The 21,038-nt window shown below is 32.1% G+C and overlaps 1 protein-coding gene across 9 annotated transcripts in view; it reads right to left on the bottom strand.

Moving 5' to 3' along the window:
• LOC115219456 (receptor-type tyrosine-protein phosphatase T-like) overlaps positions 1–21,038 on the bottom strand; it is a 110,801-nt gene that overhangs the window by 30,494 nt on the left and 59,269 nt on the right. For 7 of the 9 annotated variants that reach the window (XM_036509124.1, XM_036509127.1, XM_036509129.1 and 4 more), the window contains 6 exons: positions 15,305–15,433; positions 7,283–7,411; positions 6,907–7,041; positions 4,574–4,702; positions 2,723–2,816; positions 1,578–1,672 (listed from right to left, as the gene is read on the bottom strand). In XM_036509124.1, coding sequence (XP_036365017.1) covers positions 1,578–1,672; positions 2,723–2,816; positions 4,574–4,702; positions 6,907–7,041; positions 7,283–7,411; positions 15,305–15,433 — 711 coding nt within the window. The remainder of the gene's footprint in view (positions 1–1,577; positions 1,673–2,722; positions 2,817–4,573; positions 4,703–6,906; positions 7,042–7,282; positions 7,412–15,304; positions 15,434–21,038) is intronic. The other 2 variants (XM_036509128.1, XM_036509131.1) reach the window with 2 other exon arrangements.

Raw genomic sequence — 21,038 nt, 5'->3', positions numbered from 1 at the left:
AGAAATTTCTAATATTTCTTATTACCCTTGATATTAATTATTGATAATTTTTCCTGGATAATTTTCGAATTGAAAAGCCGGCATTATTATTTACTGCCAGCAAGGAGCTTCGCTTGCGCGGTAGATTAAAAAAATTAGAATGTATAAGCACAGGGCATATACTGGATTGCCCCGTGCATATATATTTAATCTAGGTGTACCTGCTGAAGAAGACTTTGCCTACAAATTATTATATTTGCTAAAATAAATCTAAAAACATGGTCCAGGAGTTAGATGGTAAATGTTTTCATTTTTCATTCCCTTCTAAATGTTATCCCTAATAGTGGTTTGGAATTTAACTGTTCCTTCTAGCATGCAAGGAGTCCTATGATGGATGCCTCTTTTGAGTTTAAATGTACACTGTATTTATATGAATAACATATAGTCTATTGACTAAATTTTTTTACACGCTAGGCAATTGGTAGTAGAAATTTTAATATTTCTTATTACCCTTGATATTATTATATATCTATATATATATATATATATATATATATATATATATATATATATGTATATATATCTATATATATATATGTATCCATATATATATATATATATATATATATATATATATATATATATATATATGTATATATAAAAGAAAAAATGGGATTAAAAATCCTGGTTGATATGAATTAAGCACTCAGTATTATAGAGTAAGATTAAATTTCCTGCAGTCAGATACCAGAAAATGTAAGTAGAATGCAAATTCCCGGTTAATCCTCATGTATGACAAGTAAATCCAGCAATCATTTTACAAGAATTTTAAAAATTCAGAGTATTTGGCAACAAATAATATGTACGAAGAAAATCATATCTTTATTTTGGATCGCACCTTAAAAATCAAACGGTTGTTTCAAATTCAAGATCACAATTGCATTTTGTTTTTACATTTTAATTGCTTTCTTTTTCAATCTCTTTTATTAATTTTTTTTCAGTCAAGTTAATTACGCTTTCAGCATTGTGTTCTATGTATTAGGAAATAATTGCAATATTTCCCATCGAAGCCTTGCACAGCATTCACTTATACTTCAGCGTATGTCTGTATGCACTCATGTATTTATGAATGAGTATGCATGTATGTTAGGGAGTGTGTGAGTTGATGACAACGTGTGTTTGTGTGCGTATATGTGGGTGCGCGTGTATGTATACATAAAAACTAAGTGCGTCAGCTTCTGATCTATTAACCGGTAGTTCTCCCGAGAACTAGCTTGTCTTCTCCCTTATCCCTTGGGTACTCCATAATTATTTGATCTTCTTCCCGTCTTTCATATTATTACGATATCCCGCACCTCCCCCACCATCCCATGCTAAACTCTACGTTCATTCATCGTTACAACGTCAACCCCCAAGAGTTCCCTAGATTAATATCCTACCTAATCAATTATGATACATATATGTAGAGAAACAGTTATAAATGTACAAAAGACAACATAATAAATCTTAGTAAATTAGCCACTGGTTTTCCGAGACGACGAAACGTTCACAAGACAGAGAAGAAAAATTGAAGAAACAGTGAGAGATAATAAACCTACCTGTATCTTCAGGAATGGCTCCTGCATACTTATTCTCCGGTATTTTGCGTATTTTCTGGTCACGTTTTGCAATTGGTCTTTTACCCCTAAATTTCCTAACGAAATACAGAAATATTTCATGAATTACAAGTGTATGATTATCAATGTGATTGTCTAAGACAAACATGTTAAATATTATACAGTTCCAGTATAATGTTAAATAGTACTGTTAATAATGATAACACAGCTCGTCAATTTTATAGTAATAAATCAAAAGAATTAAAAAGTAAACAGCAAGGTCTTCAATTTCATACTAAAACTGAAACTATAAGTAATATGTAATACAACCAGTCATATGACACATTACTTACTTATAGGTTAGTTTTCCTTTATTTATATCACAAAGTTTTGCGAGGGAAATATTATTGCCAATATGAGAATATTTATTTCTCCATCTTATAGGGATTAAATTCTGAACCTATGTGAAATACTGTTATTTTAAACATTATTAGATACGTAGAGTGGCCTTACTGCCTTGTGGTCATTATTTTCATCCCTTTACGTTCAGAATGCATTCAGTTACCAAATTTATCGCTGCTAAGTTGATAAAATAAATGTTAAATAAATATATTTTATTTTTGGAGTCGGTTCCAACTAGCTACACCTATGGTTTGTCAGTTATATTACGGTGCCAAAAATAACAATGCATAATTATTAGTAATATATGTAGGTATCTACCTACTTACGTACATACATATCCATACACACACGCACCATTAAACACACGAACACACACAGAGGCGAAATTTGCTTTCATCCCACGAAAATTATAAAAATAGTTTTTAATATGTTAATATAAAATTCTTAAAGTAATGCAACAGTTCTTACTTCTAACATTAATTCAGAATTTAGCATAATAAAAGGGCAGTTATTGAATTTAATATTCTCGTAAGCAGTAATAGTAAATCAGTACACATGGTAATTAGGAAAGGATATTGCATATTTATATGGATTAGATTATATAAATTATGAATTATGACGTATTCTTATATCACAATAACCGAAAATGGCACATAGTAAGGACACTAACTAAAACTATAATGGTCATTTAACTCCATTAATTACTTTTGAAAGTAAAAAAGAGGTTATAAAAAATATCCACATACCAATACCAAATTGCAGTCACCAGTCCTATGATTAGTAATATGAACAAGAGCAATGGAACTAACACAAACACCAGGATACTTTGGGCTGATTTCTCTGGAAAATGAGAAAATGCATTGGTTACTTAAACACATATGTATATATGTATGTATGTATGTATGTATGTATGTATGTATGTATGTATGTATATATATATATATATATATATATATATATATATATATATATATATATATATATATACACATATACACTCTTTCACTTGTTTCAGTCATTTTGATTGCGGCCATGCTGGAGCACCACATTTGGTCGAAAACAATCACCTTATTCTTTGTACTATTCTATCGGTCTCTTTTGCCGAAATTATTATTATTATTTATAGTATATGCATATATATACACACATGAATGGGTGTTGAAAAGTTCATGGTTTTAAGTAAAAGAAGATAGAGGAGAATATGTTAATTATGATTTTATTCAATATATACCCTTCTCAGATTCAAACACTTATTGCAGCTCTCATTCATAGAGGTACGGATCGCACCCTTCCCCCACTAATTTTCAATCTTTATGGATGCCAAATATACAAAAACCGACGCCGAGATACGCGAATGTTGCAAAGAAGAGCATGACAATGCTACAACAGAAACCATTGCAACATAAAATCAAATTATAAATTAGATAATATCACATTGATATGTTAGGAAGAGAATTGTGTGCAGCGCAACCAATACACGACAAGCAGAACAAAACTGTGTGAAAATAAGATCAAAAATGAAGCTGAGAAGCGTAGGATATAAAGCTACGATGGATGAGGGATTGAATACTGACATATCAGAAATTACTTCTGACTAGAAACTACCAAACATCTTTAATGAGGCAGAGTAAAAACGATAACTTTAGTATAAGTAGAGGCTGTACGAAAAAAGAATCAATAATTGACACTACTTCCCACGTGCATTCTTAGTGAAAACAGGCTAATGTTGCTTAGAAAATATAACTGGGGAATCTTATGAGCTGGCCATTTGGCATTTCGGTGAGATGTTCTTAGAAAGATGTAGCGTAACTGAGAACTACATGAAATGCCTCACATTACACATTCATTCCTAATAAATCTGGTATATATTGTCTTCATAATATATCAAACTCCTTATATATCGAAGAATCAAAGAATCAATTAGAGAAATAAGTTATCTATGACACTATTAAATTCTCATTATATACACCTGTTAATTTCAGGTTCACATAATTTGTGGTCTTCATTCTTTTCCTCTTGATAGTAACATTATAAATAAGACATTTATACAGTCGTTATCACAGACCACCTATCAATTCACTCGGGTTGTATATTACCTCCAATCCACCTCGTTTAACTTAATATTATATTACAAAACGTGTTTTGTGGTATCATGTCCCACTTTAATTAAAAGTTACGGATTGATCCATGAATGAATATTTAGAAAATATATTCAGCTTTATATCAGTGCAGCTCAAATTTCTATTAATAAAATCCATTTGATAAAGTTTTGTCCATCGCATTGTTGATAAAGAGGCATGTTTCCATATAATCTGTAGCAAACTGAGCTACTTAACACACTGAAAATATCAACGAAGACAAAATACATAAGATGGCTTTACTTCCGTACTCTTAAAATGATGACTATACTCATTTTCTGCATTAGAAATATAATGAGGTATCAAAACATACATCTTTACTCAATATAAGGAAATTTGAAATAACTCTTTATTAAAACTCAATCAGTTTTATTATAAAGAAGGAAGGTAAATACGCTGATTTAATAATATTAAAAAAAAATCAATAATTCATGCGTAATAAAATGTATTGAAAATAACCTTTTTGGCAGTTGAATCCGTGGTATCCTTCATCACATGTACCTGGACAGGAGCCGTTAATGTTGTTACACTTTTCAGAACAACGACATGACACATTGCATCCAAGACCAAATCTATCATTGGAACACTCTGAAATCGAAGTGGTTACAGACGAATTGCTATAAGGATAATTTTATAGTCTTATATAGACGGTAAGATCTGCCACAACGAAGTAAAGTTATTCTTGTCCATCAATTTCATTGCATCTTAAGATAAAGAAATATAATCTATCTCGTATGAAAAATGGACAAATAAATTATTTAGATGGAAATAAATATTTTCCAGATACTTGGATTAAACTCATTTTGTTAACTATATTCAGTGAAATGTAAAATGTATAATAAATACAGAAGCATGGTTACAACAACATTCGTATGAAACCAATGACACAGCAAAACAACGTAGGAGGGTTGGCCGAAAGATTCATTGGTTAACTATGAAGGAATGAGGCTAGAGCTATGAAATGCTACATGAATGAATTTCAGCACATTTTACTAATATTTGCATTGTAAACTGACATTTGATTGTTCAAAGAAGACTTCAAATGTAACTAGCAGCAACTTCTCTACAAAAAGTACCACAATCAGCGTCGTGCTGTTATCAAATACCTACAAAAAAAAGGTTTAGGCCGGAAAGACATTCATGCTGACATGGTTGCTACATTAGGGCATGACATTCCAGCTTTAACAACATTGCAAAAGTGGGCAGTTGAATTTAGCGGGTGAGGGTGTGTGTTGATGTTAACGCAAGGTCTGGAGGTCTGGAGTACTATGCCAACTTACTGCGAAAGGCTATCAACACCAAATGTCTAGGAAAACTAATGAAAGTGGCTTTGCTTCATCAGTTCAATTCTCCAGCATAGAAGTCCTTGATTTTAATGGCTGCTGTGTGTGACTGTGTCTTTGAACTAGTTGATCACTTACCCTACTTTCCTGATTTGGTCCCATCTGACAAATGTCTGTTTCCCAACATGAAAAAACACTTGGCTGGGAACTAGGATCGCAATGGCGATGATGTCATACCCGCTGTCGATATTTTTTAACTAAGGGTTGAAAGCTTCTTCAGCAATGGGATCCAAGCACTGCAACTCCGATTGAAGAAATGTATGGAATGCAGGGGGGACTGTTTTGAAAAATAAGCCTCATTGATGTTATTCCATTTGAGTATCTTGGTCAGCTTATGGACTCGTCCAGCACGAATATTGTATGCATCAAAGCCATACAGCCTTCGCGTAGATCAGTCATTTTTTGGCTTTCCTCTGATTAGTAAACGCTGATATCTAAAGATAACTAGTCATTTTAGAGTAATAATGCCATGAGTGAAATACAAATCAGTCTAGGATGTTGATATTGCAGCATATGTAAATCCTCCTAAATAATACAAGAGATGTACCGTATAATATGAAAATAATTTCAGTTAACTATCACCATTTTCCAGCCTCTAACAATGGTTATGTATTGTCGGTGGGATTTACAAAAATGTAATATTTAGGTTATTTATGGCAGTAGTCTACGATGTAGATATTAATTAATATGCTATATAATGAAAGAAAAACACAATTGTTGATAATTTGCTATATATACCATCTTCTTACAAAACATGTGTTTATCAGTTAGGTATCGGTTCTACATTTGGTTTCTGCTTTTATTCCCAGTCTAGCATAATCTCTAACATAAATTTCAGTTTCATATTTAAAGCATTATTAATATACATAAATATTGTTGTGAGATATATCAAAACAGTGAATTATGTAGTTAAAACTGTAATGTATAATATGACCATACCCTGCTTTTACTGGCGAAATATATTTATATCATTCCACAGGCACATATTCTGGGAATGAGTAAGGCATGAATAGTATGGCATCACATTTATCTTTCGTATAAATGTCATACAATCTATCACAATCATAAACCAATATGTGAAAGGTGTGCAATATTGACAGATACGAACTACCCCTTCAATTAGAATAATTATCGAAGGAGTAATTCATATTTTTATTTTTTTGACTTATGTTACTATGCAAGCATATTAAACTGAGGACACCCAAATATGTGACATATATACATATATATATATATATATATATATGTATATATATATATATATATATATATATATATATATATATATATATATATGTATGTATGTATATACGTATAAAATTAATATGACGTTTGGGAGTTCTCATCTTTCCACTCGCACATTATTAAAATAACAGGAAATATTTAGAAAGAAACGAATCCACAGGTTGAGACATATTTTTAAAAATATAATATAGACTTAAATTATACCTTGTTGACAATTATCACCTTCATATCCAGCAGCACACCCATTTGGACATGTTCCATTTCGTCTGTCGCACTTTTTGTTGTCAACACAGTGACATATATCTATACAATTTACACCAAATTTATCTCCTTCACATTCTGAAAATATTGGTATAAACAAATTATATTAGATATCATTTACTGAATATAATAAAAGGTATATCTATAATACTTTTCTACTTCAGAAATATAATTAAGATATTGTATGCCTGTAAATAAACATTAAACATTTGTTTCGCTTAACGTAATATGTTATCATAAACAAGATTGAACAGGTAGAGACATTAAATGAAATATAAAAATTAATTTAATAATTCTGGAATAAAGTATAGAAAATTACCTTCTTGACAGCTGGATCCGCTGTATCCTGCATCACAATCACCTGGACATGATCCATGTACGTGGTCACATGTTAGGGAACAATGACAATCCTTTATGCAACTGTGACCAAAGCTACCACTGGAACATTCTGAAATAAAGTATTGTTAGAAATGAATCCGGAGTATTCCGCCTATATATATGTATATACAAGCAATTATGCCCCTACGTGATTTTGCATGTGCAGAAATGCAGATGCACACACATGCACACGTTAAGTCACTGAAATACATTTATTCACAGTTGTATGGATACCTATCCATCCATGCATACATACTTACTTACATGTATATGTACATAAGTACACAGCACCCACGTATATATATATATATATATATATATATACATTTGTATGTATATATATGTATATATGTGAGTGTTAGTGTGTGTCTGTGTCTGTGAGTGGATGTGTGAACACGCATGGCTCAGTGGTTAAGGTGTTTCACTCACAATTGCGAGGTCGTGGGTTCGATTCCCAGACCGGGCGTTACGTTGTCTTCATAAGCAAAGTAATCCATTTCACGTTGCTCAGCGATCATTTTGTCGTTGCACCTTTACAAATAATGTCGATTTGATGGAGGGTGTTAACTTATGCGTAGACAAACATTTGATGACTATAAATCATCTGCGTAGTTGTTTGCTAAGACATTGTGGAACCCTCACTTGTTGTTCAACAACGGGTGAGTCCATCATCGCCGTGAGCGGTACATCATTTGTACAATGTGGAAAATATACCGCCAACTTTGCACAAACGACCTAAACATTAGCTTCAAGGTTCACCCAAGACTTGGACCACGGGCTATACGTCCCCTGCCCAATTCAAGATCACAACATACATGTACACTGCAACATGATTTCTTTTCCTCAACAGGCCCTGCGCTATTTAACATTGTCCCGAGGGAGATCAAAGAGGAAAAGGATCCCATCAACTTTAAACAGAGTCTGGATAGATTCCTTCAAAGAATACCAGATAAGCCACTCATAATTGGATACAACTCACCCAACAAGAACTCACTACTTGAACAAAACTGGATACAACTCACCCAACAAGAACTCACTACTTGAACAAAACGTGACTGGAACAAAACTTGACTTAAACAGGATTCGAATAATCCTATCAGGTGGTGCTATTAAGTTAGACATGGCCTGGACCAATCTTTGGTCGAAACATATCTAAGTTTATCTAAGTTTATATATATATATTAGAAGAAATGAGTTAATCAGAAGATCGGATGGTTTATATTTACAGATATTTATTTATATATTACATTTTTTATATATATTACATATCACTTAGATCATTAGCGCTTTCTCATATTCTAGTGGGGTTTCACACACACACACACACACACACACACACACATACACACATGCACTCACACATCATTCACACGATCTTTCTCCCTCTATCTCTCTTCCTCCTTCCTCTCTCTCTTTCCCTATTTATATATATATATATATATATATATATTTTAGTGTAGGAAGAAATGGAGCTGAACGAAGATTTAACAAAATTCCTTTTTATTATTTTCTACATATGTTTCAAAGGCTGCAAAGTCCCTAATTCGGATTGAATAAGGAGACCATTTTGCAGCCTTCTCTTCAGGAAAATCCAGGAACTTAATTCTCCAACAAGATGCACAGCAAGCTTTTCAACAAACGCTCACGAGGAGCCCATGGGATAAATGGCGTCAACGCATACTGAGAGACAGTTTTGTGCCATTTATCCCATGGGTTCCTCGTGAGCGTTTGTCGAAAAGTTTGATGTGCATCTTGCTGGAGAATTAAGTTCCTGGATTTTCCTGAAGAGAAGGCTGCAAATGGTCTCCTTATTCAATCCGAATTAGGGACTTTGCAGCCTTTGAAACATATGTAGAAAATAATAAAAAGGAATTTTGTTAAATCTTCGTTCAGCTCCATTTCTTCCTACACTAAATATATAAAACTTCAAATTTCCGCACTAAGGCACGGTTTGAGACCCATGGTCGTAACCTCAACCGTGATGTTTCTGTTGTGATTTTTGCTACCCAGGTATCGGTTATCATTTGAATAATCCGTAACAAGATAATTCATTTATCCATTTCAATAATATATATATATATATATATATACATATATATAGTAATTATATATATATATATATATATATATATATATATATATATATATATCAATAATACAGTGATTGTTTCTTGTCAGGAACAGAAAGATTAATAAGACTGCTATAGAAGTGCTCTATTGAAAGAGACAATATATCAAACGAAGGTTATAAAACAAACAAATGCAAGGTCATCCGCATAACAATTCATAATTCGAACATTTAATCATAGAATATACATATAAACATCCCGCAAGATGGAACATAATTCATCTGTACAAGCATATAAGCATATAAGAAGGTGCGAGAAAAAAGTTCATCACGGTTTAGAGTTAATACTTTAGCGATTCAGAAAAAAAAATTTTTTTAAAAAACATTACAACACCTAGAAAATAAAAATATAATATAAAGTAATATATAAAAATATATAGGTATATAAAAATATATAAAATATATATATATATATATATATATATATAGGAGGCATATAAAAAATATATGATATATATCGTGTAAATAAAATAAAAGTTCATCGTTAAGAAATATTATAAAATTATTATTCAAGTAAGAGAAGCCTTATAGTTAAAAAAGAGGAAATCATATTTACTTAATTCCTATGGCCATTTCATGGGTGTATTATTATGTTTAAAGCACTAGGGTGCATCAAGATAATACCTCCTTCGTCAGGGGAAAAATAAAGAAAGACAGACATCATCGCGTACCAGGCTAGAACAATGTTCTGTGCTTTCCTATTGAAGCATTCATGCTCGGATAAGCCCAAAAGAAAGAATTAAAGCAGTAAAAAAAATTTTCTTTTAAAGCAGGAGAGAAATAAGGCGGTAAAAAAAATGGGTGTATTGAAATAAATTAAGTTCAATTAAATTAAATTGAATTAAATTGAGCCTCCGTGGTTTAAAATCCTGTCAAAGCTAAATTATTTATTTTCTACAACTTATTTTATTCCTATAGACTTACAAAATGGGTGTATTAAATTAAATTAAGTTCAATTAAATTAAATTGAATTAAATTGAATTAAATTGATCCTCCGTGGTTTCAAATCCTGTAAAAGCTAAATTATTTATTTTTTATTTTCTACAACTTATTTCTATAGACTTTTAAGAATGTAGAAGAAAATTTATGGATGCAAAAGGGAATCACGTCCGTAAATTTATTCAGAATGTGCGGTCCATAACACCTAAGGATGGTAAGTGATTCCCTTTTGCATAGCTTAAACTTGTTAATATTTCTCTTGAAATTTGGGGTTTTAGAAATAATGGACCATTCTAGATGATAATTCTTATTATTTTTCTTCAAGTTGTGTATATCGGATGCAAGTGTAGTTGAGTTACAGTATTTGTCGTTAGCAAAGGGGCTCATATGTGATCTATATCTCGCCTTAAAGTCTATCGTGCTACCTATATAAAATTTATTTAGCTTATCTTCGTCCTTCACTATACATTTATATATAATGTTGGTAACTAGACAGAAACCATCTAAAGGACATAATTCGGGTTTTCTACAGTTAGATGTCTTTCCGGGCCTTCCTAGTTTTTATTCCTATTGTTACCTTTACTTATTGTATCTCCAGTTCCAGACGGGTTTCCCACCTTCATTCCATCAAATCTTCCCTTATTACATGGGTTCGATATACCCGGTAAAGGCAGACTGCTTGTAGCATTGGCATTAGGCGTTACAAGATTATCATACGCAGTTCCTGTGTCATCCTCAAAGGAACTTTTTCCGCTATTCCACCCAGCAAGCTTGCTTCTATTGATTGAAGCAATGATGAAGCAAAGTTAGGCATTACAGAGTAAGAGAATTTTATCGTTGACTTGTTGCAGATGCTATAGTATTTATGATTCTTTGGGAAGTTCTCCTTATGAATTCTAAAAAACCTTTTTGCTAAATTCCTTTCTCTAAGGGAGAAAGGGGGAGCGAACCAAACAACTTCCCTTATTCTAGACCGTGAACCTCCCGTTTTGTTTAACTCCTTATCAAAATTACTAATTTTCTTATACCTGTACCTATTACCTATTGCGAGTATCCCTAAACATATTACTATTCAAAGGCCTGTTATTATTGCAGTTGGGGGGGGTTCTCTGCATTTATTTATAGTATTTGTAATGTGCTTAATTGGCAAACCAGCCATTTTGTTTTTGAGTCTAGTATTAAGGATATAAAATATTTTAGATTTGAAACAACTTAAACTTAGGGTATTATTATACACCGGTGCATGCTGTTCAAAAATCTTTTCATTCGCAGATAAGTTAGATATTCTAGTTGAAATCGCAGTAATGATGCGGTCTATTGTGGATTTGGGGGGATTGGATGATACATTAATATATTGATTTATTAGGCTTAGGAAAGGGATAATAGAGACCGGTATTTAGACTCAAGGTAACATCCAAAAAGTTTACCACCCTAGAGTTAATGTCGAAGATGATGTTAAGATTTAAAAAATCCCTCAAGAAGCTTCTCAGCGACTTCTTTAATCTGTTTAATTCCGTCTTAGAGAGGCCCAGCACGGCAAAGAGGGCATCATCCCTATATAATCCACCAGTAAGATTAGGGAAGCTTTTCTTAATTCCCGAGAGTAGATATAGGCCAACTAGGTCTGTAACCTGTGCAGAGTCTGATGACTCCATGGTTGTATCAAAAAATTTGTTGGGTCGGCTCTCTGCCAGTCACTCTCGTTATAGGAGATAAGTGTTTCTCTTGCCGCCAAAATTACCCCTATATCCGACTTAGGTATATCTACAAACCTTCTTGCAAATATTAAGGCTTTGTTTAACAAGATAGGGCTTATAGAGCTATAGTAATTCGAAATGTCGAATTGTATGAAATTGAGCTTAGGTTTATCTTTGAGAGAGTCAAACCAAAGTATCACATCCTCAGTTCCTTTCCATAAGGGAGGTTGGACCTTTTCCCTCACAATTGGGATAATACCATCGATAATAAGTTTGCTGATTCTGCCCAAATCAGACTTTGTCGGACATATCAATCTAATCGAAGGATTAGATAAAAAATCAGACTTATGGTCCTTCAATAAAGCATGGGGAGTATTTGGAGCATAAGGTTGGGTTCTATCAAGCAGGCCCAAACCAGAGATTATTTCCAAATGGTTAGTATTAATCTTATTTATAGCATTTTTACTTGCTTGTTTATAGCCTGAGTTTAGTTCCTTCAATATCAAGTCGTTATACAAATTTGGTGGTACAGAGTAAATATTCCCGGTTTTATCAGACAATACATGTAGGTCAGGAGATGATTTCATGGACGATATCTTCTGAGATAGCAGCTTCTGGAAGGGATTGGTGTATTTTGAAAATTTCAAACGCTTAATTAAGTTCATCAGGTCCTGTTTAAATTTGGCAAGAGCTGGGTTGGACGGAGGGTTTCTATAGGTTTTAAGGTGAAAATTATTTTTCTCGCTTATATGCTTATATGCTTGTACAGATGAATTATGTTCCATCTTGCGGATGCTTATATGTATATTCTATGATTAAATGTTCGAATTATGAATTGTTATGCGGATGACCTTGCATTTGTTTGTTCTATAACCTTAGTTTGATATATATATATATATATATATATATACATATATATATACACACACATACACACATACACATACATGAACCCCACTAGAGTGGGGAAAAGCGCTAATGATTTAAGTGATATGATATATATATATATATATATATAAATGTAATATATAAATAAATATCTATAAATATAACCATCCGATCTTCTGATTACCTCATTTCTTCTAATACATAATACCCGTACATCATCTCCAAACCTTCCAATATATATATATATATATATATATATATATATATATATATATATATATATATATTCCCGATTCAAAATACGACCATCAGGGCATTCCCAGATTCTCCCACCCCCTTTCCTCATCAGCCTCTTCCTCTACTACCCTACCAAGAACTCACAACGACCTCCAACACACAAGTGCAAACAAGGGAGTCAGAGAAAGGCAGAATGCTACTTATATCTGAACACTACTATAGAAATATTCCTTTAAAAAAACTTTTCTTCTAATTTTTCTAATTTAATTATTTAATCGTTACAGTTGAAAAGGTCTCAAAATGACCGAAACCGGTACTGAAATGTTCACTATAAAATTATTTTATATATGATATATATATATATATATATATGATATATATATATATATTTATATGAGGAAATATATATATATACATATATATATATACATATGTATATATTGTTGTATTTAGGAATTCCAATTTTTCCAGTTTAGCCAATAAAAACACACGCATTATATATTTGGTATTGCTATGCTTCAGCGTTATTTATTCTTTACATCCATCTTAATGTTATTTCGGCCAGAGTTCTTTCGTCACACTCCTGTAACCGCATCAGTGGTCCTTTGCTTTCTTCTTTCTTTTTTGTGTGTCTCTCCATACTAACCGTCAGCCATATTGTATTTCTATTGTATGTGTCTTCATTTAGGCATGCGTATATCTCTATGAGCGTCTATGTTTAGTTAGTGTGTGTGTGGGGGAGATGCCTGTAATATTTGTATCTCCTTTTTATATATGTTCGTGTAATGCACGCCCGAAAAATACATAAACCACACCCACACACGGACACACATAGAACCCCTGAAAATACAACACACTCAAACACACACACACACACATACATATGCACCTTCACACACTCATACGGTTGCACAGACACACACATACACAACAGGCGGACAAGTATAACAACACAAACATACTCAGACAGAGACACACATATTCACGTACACGCACATAACATCACCACCAACACAACACACACAAACATACACTCGAACACACACAGACGCACACATACATGCAAAAAACACATACACACATGCGCACACACAGTACCCTGACAAATACAAATCACACATACACACGCACAAACGTTCACACATATACACGCACCATCCTGCTAAATATAAACGACACACATATACACAGACCCATACACACTACACACTAAACTCTAAGTCCAATAAAAAAAACCAACACACACAAACACAAGCACATATACACACACACACACACACACACACGCACACATTCACTCACAACGTTTTGAATTCTAAACCCAGTCCTCTTTTTAAATCATCTAATTAGACGCTTCTGCACTGAAGGACGCACCACAACTGGTCAATAAGATTCGCACCCGAGTGGGATGGATGCAGAAATTGTTTTCCATTTTCCGCCTCTGTGATTTGTTTTATTTTCAACGTACACTGATAAATTCCTGAAGAAGATCCAGCGACAATTGTATAATTACCGTAGATGACGTCAGGTAGCTATAGACATCGAACGTACTTTATCAGTATACTACTTGAAATATACCCAACATTTATATACTAATATCTGCTTCCCTTGCTTTATGCATCTCGTAAAGAAATATATGTGGTGATGGAAACATATTTTTTACAAAATATAATATAGATTTAAATTATACCTTCTTGACAATCGAAGCCTAAATATCCATCAGAACATCCACCTTCACATGATCCATTTACTCTTTGCAGCTTTCGTTGTCGATACAATGACATGTTCGTTTACAATTTCGCCCAAATCTACCAACTTCACATTCTGAAAATATTAATATAAGCAAATTGAATTATATTATTAGCTACATATAATAAAGGCCATGATTGCAATAACAGATTTAACTGAGATATCAATGATGTTCCTTCTACAGTATGCCCGTTGCTAAGAAAGAAGATTTTTGCTGTGATTATCATAGTATCTTATGATAAAGAAGAAAGTTAACTACGTTTAGAAACACTAAATCAAATATAGAGAATTTTGAAATAATTGGGGAAAGTGTATTAAAAATAACCTTTTTGGCATTTGAATCCGGTGTATCCATTATCGCATTCACCTGGGCACGATCCGTTTATGCGGTTACATGCTACGGAACAATGACAGGACTCATTGCAATTGTGACCAAGGCTACCATTGGGACATTCCGAAATAAAAAAAGATGTTACAAATGACTTGCTATTACAAGAGTTTTATGATAAAGTATATTTCACTTTATATACCAGATACTGTAATTACTTTTAGAGTTACAAAGACCGGATATGGTTAAATATTTATTTAATATAGCATTGTATTTCTACTTTGGGCAGTATTAAAGTTACTGTAGGGAATATTATAGTGAAAATATAAGTTTTGATGTTAATATGATCAAACTAAGCTTATAGAACAAACAAATGCAAGGTCATCCGCATAACAATTCATAATTCGAACATTTAATCATAGAATATACATATAAACATCCCGCAAGATGGAACATAATTCATCTGTACAAGCATATAAGCATATAAGAAAGTGCGAGAAAAAAGTTCATCACGGTTTAGAGTTAATACTTAGCGATTCAGAAAAAAAAACTTTTTAAAAAAACATTACAACACCTAAAAATAAAAATATAATATAAAGTATATATAAAAATATATAGGTATATAAAATATATAAAATATATATATATATATATATATATATATATATATATATATATATATAGGAGGCATATAAAAAATATATGATATATATCATGTAAATAAAATAAAAGTTCATCGTTAAGAAATATTATAAAGTTATTATTCAAGTAAGAGAAGCCTTATAGTTAAAAAAGAGGAAATCATATTTACTTAATTCCTATGGCCATTTCATGGGTGTATTATTATGTTTAAAGCACTAGGGTGCATCAAGATAATGCCTCCTTCGTCAGGGGAAAAATAAAGAAAGACAGACATCATCGCGTACCAGGCTAGAACAATGTTCTGTGCTTTCCTATTGAAGCATTCATGCTCGGATAAGCCCAAAAGAAAGAATTAAAGCAGTAAAAAAAATTTTCTTTTAAAGCAGTAGAGAAATAAGGCGGTAAAAAAAATGGGTGTATTGAAATAAATTAAGTTCAATTAAATTAAATTGAATTAAATTGAATTAAATTGAATTAAATTGAGCCTCCGTGGTTTAAAATCCTGTAAAAGCTAAATTATTTATTTTCTACAACTTATTTTATTCCTATAGACTTAAAAAATGGGTGTATTAAATTAAATTAAGTTCAATTAAATTAAATTGAATTAAATTGAATTAAATTGATCCTCCGTGGTTTCAAATCCTGTAAAAGCTAAATTATTTATTTTTTATTTTCTACAACTTATTTCTATAGACTTTTAAGAATGTAGAAGAAAATTTATGGATGCAAAAGGGAATCACGTCCGTAAATTTATTCAGAACGTGCGGTCCATAACACCTAAGGATGGTAAGTGATTCCCTTTTGCATAGCTTAAACTTGTTAATATTTCTCTTGAAATTTGGGGTTTTAGAAATAATGGACCATTCTAGATGATAATTCTTATTATTTTTCTTCAAGTTGTGTATATCGGATGCAAGTGTAGTTGAGTTACAGTATTTGTCGTTAGCAAAGGGGCTCATATGTGATCTATATCTCGCCTTAAAGTCTATCGTGCTACCTATATAAAATTTATTTAGCTTATCTTCGTCCTTCACTATACATTTATATATAATGTTGGTAACTAGACAGAAACCATCTAAAGGACATAATTCGGGTTTTCTACAGTTAGATGTCTTTCCGGGGCCTTTCCTAGTTTTATTCCTATTGTTACCTTTACTTATTGTATCTCCAGTTCCAGACGGGTTTCCCTCCTTCATTCCATCAAATCTTCCCTTATTACATGGGTTCGATATACCCGGTAAAGGCAGACTGCTTGTAGCATTGGCATTAGGCGTTACAAGATTATCATACGCAGTTCCTGGGTCATCCTCAAAGGAACTTTTTCCGCTATTCCACCCAGCAAGCTTGCTTCTATTGATTGAAGCAATGATGGAAGCAAAGTTAGGCATTACAGAGTAAGAGAATTTTATCGTTGACTTGTTGCAGATGCTATAGTATTTATGATTCTTTGGGAAGTTCTCCTTATGAATTCTAAAAAACCTTTTGCTAAATTCCTTTCTCTAAGGGAGAAAGGGGAGCGAACCAAACAACTTCCCTTATTCTAGACCGTGAACCTCCCGTTTTGTTTAACTCCTTATCAAAATTACTAATTTTCTTATACCTGTACCTATTACCTATTGCGAGTATCCCTAAACATATTACTATTCAAAGGCCTGTTATTATTGCAGTTGGGGGGTCCTCTGCATTTATTTATAGTATTTGTAACGTGCTTAATTGGCAAACCAGCCATTTTGTTTTTGAGTCTAGTATTAAGGATATAAAATATTTTAGATTTGAAACAACTTAAACTTAGGGTATTATTATACACCGGTGCATGCTGTTCAAAAATCTTTTCATTCGCAGATAAATTAGATATTCTAGTTGAAATCGCAGTAATGATGCTGTCTATTGTGGATTTTGGGGGATTGGATGATACATTAATATATTGATTTATTAGGCTTACGAAAGGGTTAATAGAGACCGGTATTTAGACTCAAGGTAACATCCAAAAAGTTTACCACCCTAAAGTTAATGTCGAAGATGATTTTAAGATTTAAAAAATCCCTCAAGAAGCTTCTCAGCGACTTCTTTAATCTGTTTAATTCCGTCTTAGAGAGGCCCAGCACGGCAAAGAGGGCATCATCCCTATATAATCCACCAGTAAGATTAGGGAAGCTTTTCTTAATTCCCGAGAGTAGATATAGGCCAACTAGGTCTGTAACCTGTGCAGAGTCTGATGACTCCATGGTTGTATCAAAGAATTTGTTGGGTCGGCTCTCTGACATTCACTCTCGTTATAGGAGATAAGTGTTTCTCTTGCCGCCAAAATTACCCCTATATCCGACTTAGGTATCTCTACAAACCTTCTTGCAAATATTAAGGCTTTGTTTAACAAGATAGGGCTTTATAGAGCTATAGTAATTTGAAATGTCGAATTGTATGAAATTGAGCTTAGGTTTATCTTTGAGAGAGTCAAACAAAGTATCACATCCTCAGTTCCTTTCCATAAGGGAGGTTGGACCTTTTCCCTCACAATTGGGATAATACCATCGATAATAAGTTTGCTGATTCTGCCCAAATCAGACTTTGTCGGACATATCAATCTAATCGAAGGATTTAGATAAAAAATCAGACTTATGGTCCTTCAATAAAGCATGGGATATTTGGAGCATAAGGTTGGGTTCTATCAAGCAGGCCCAAACCAGAGATTATTTCCAAATGGTTAGTATTAATCTTATTTATAGCATTTTTACTTGCTTGTTTATAGCCTGAGTCTAGTTCCTTCAATATCAAGTCGTTATACAAATTTGGTGGTACAGAGTAAATATTCCCGGTTTTATCAGACAATACATGTAGGTCAGAAGATGATTTCATGGACGATATCTTCTGAGATAGCAGCTTCTGGAAGGGATTGGTGTATTTTGAAAATTTCAAACGCTTAATTAAGTTCATCAGGTCCTGTTTAAATTTGGCAAGAGCTGGGTTGGACGGGGGGTTTCTATAGGTTTTAAGGTGAAAATTATTTTTCTCGCTTATATGCTTATATGCTTATACAGATGAATTATGTTCCATCTTGCAGGATGTTTATTGTATATTCTATTATTAAATGTTCGAATTATGAATTGTTATGCGGATGACCTTGCATTTGTTTGTTCTATAACCTTAGTTTGATATATATATATATATATATATATATACATATATATATACACACACATACACACATACACATACATGAACCCCACTAGAATGGGTAAAAGCGGTAATGATTTAAGTGATATGATATATATATATATATAAATGTAATATATAAATAAATATCTATAAATATAAACCATCCGATCTTCTGATTACCTCATTTCTTCTAATACATAATACCTGTACATCATCTCCAAACCTTCCAATATATATATATATATATATCTTAATTATGTTTTTAATAATTTAATAATTTTGAATATAATAAAAAATATAAATAATTAATCTTATGTATTGACTTAAGTTTTTCATTGTATGATTTGCCTAATAGTGGTTTTATCTCTAATTTAATATAATATATATATATATATATATTATATATATATATATATGTATAGATAGATAGATAGATTCTGTAAATTTCAATTATATATATATATGTACGTATGTATATAACAAATGAAAGACGTATATATGTATATATATATATATATATATATTTATAATATATATATATATATATATATATATATATATATATATATACACATACATATACAGATATATGTATGTGTGTGTATGTATATAAGTACGAACATGTGTCTGTGTGTTTTGTACTACAACCACATATACACTAATCCCCGGTTTTAAAATTTCATTTCAATTAGGAACGTAATATACATATAAGATATATATATATATATATATAAATGATATATATATGAAATATATATATATATAATATATATATATATATTATATATATATATATATATATATATATATATATATATATATATAATATATATATATATTATTAGTGAATTGAAGAAATGGAGTTGAACGAAGATTGAACAGAAATCGTTTTATTGCATTCTACACGTGTTTCGAAAGCCACAATTTACCAAATTCCGATTGAATAAGGAGACCATATTGTGTCTTTCTCTTCAGAAGAAATAGGAAATCCGTTGGCAAAAACAAAACAGAACAGAGGCGCAGCAAAACAAACATCTACGTGCTCTCACCCACCGGAATGACCGCTGCCTGACCTGTTAAAATCTTCAACGCACCCACCACCCGATTTCAACATACATTGATAAACAGTTTGGCCATGGGCTCTTAGGAGCCTCGTTCGATTTGTTTTGCTGCGCCTCTGTTCTGTTTTTGTTTTTGCCAACGGATTTCCTATTTCTTCCTGAAGTGAAAGACACAATATGGTCTCCTTATTCAATCGGAATTTGGTAAATTGTGGCTTTCGAAACACGTGTAGAATGCAATAAAACGATTTCTGTTCAATCTTCGTTCAACTCCATTTCTTCAATTCACTAATAATATTAAAATTCAATTATCCGCACCAACGCATGGTTGCAACACCATATGGTTGTACCTCCAACCGTGCTGTCTTCTGCTGTGATTTTTGCTACCAAGGTATCGGTTAAACTTTTGATTAATCTGCAATAAGATTATTCATCTTTCTATTTCACAGTATATATATATATATATATATGTATATATATATATATATATATATATATATATATATATATATATATGATATATATATATATATTTATATGAGGGAATATATATATATATACATATATATATACATATGTATATATTGTTGTATTTAGGAATTCCCATTTTTCCAGTTTAGCGAATAAAAACACACGCATTATATATTTGGTGTTACTATGCTTCAGCGTTATTTATTCTTTACATCCATCTTAATGTTATTTCGGCCAGAGTTCTTTCGTCACACTCCTGTAACCGCATCAGTGGTCCTTTGCTTTCTTCTTTCTTTTTTGTGTGTCTCTCCATACTAACCGTCAGCCATATTGTATTTCTATTGTATGTGTCCTCATTTAGGCATGCGTATATCTCTATGAGCGTCTATGTTTAGTTAGTGTGT

Source organism: Octopus sinensis, linkage group LG14 (assembly GCF_006345805.1).
Source record: "Octopus sinensis linkage group LG14, ASM634580v1, whole genome shotgun sequence".
Lineage (NCBI taxonomy): Eukaryota > Metazoa > Mollusca > Cephalopoda > Octopoda > Octopodidae > Octopus > Octopus sinensis.
This window is presented reverse-complemented; position numbering and strand designations above follow the sequence as displayed.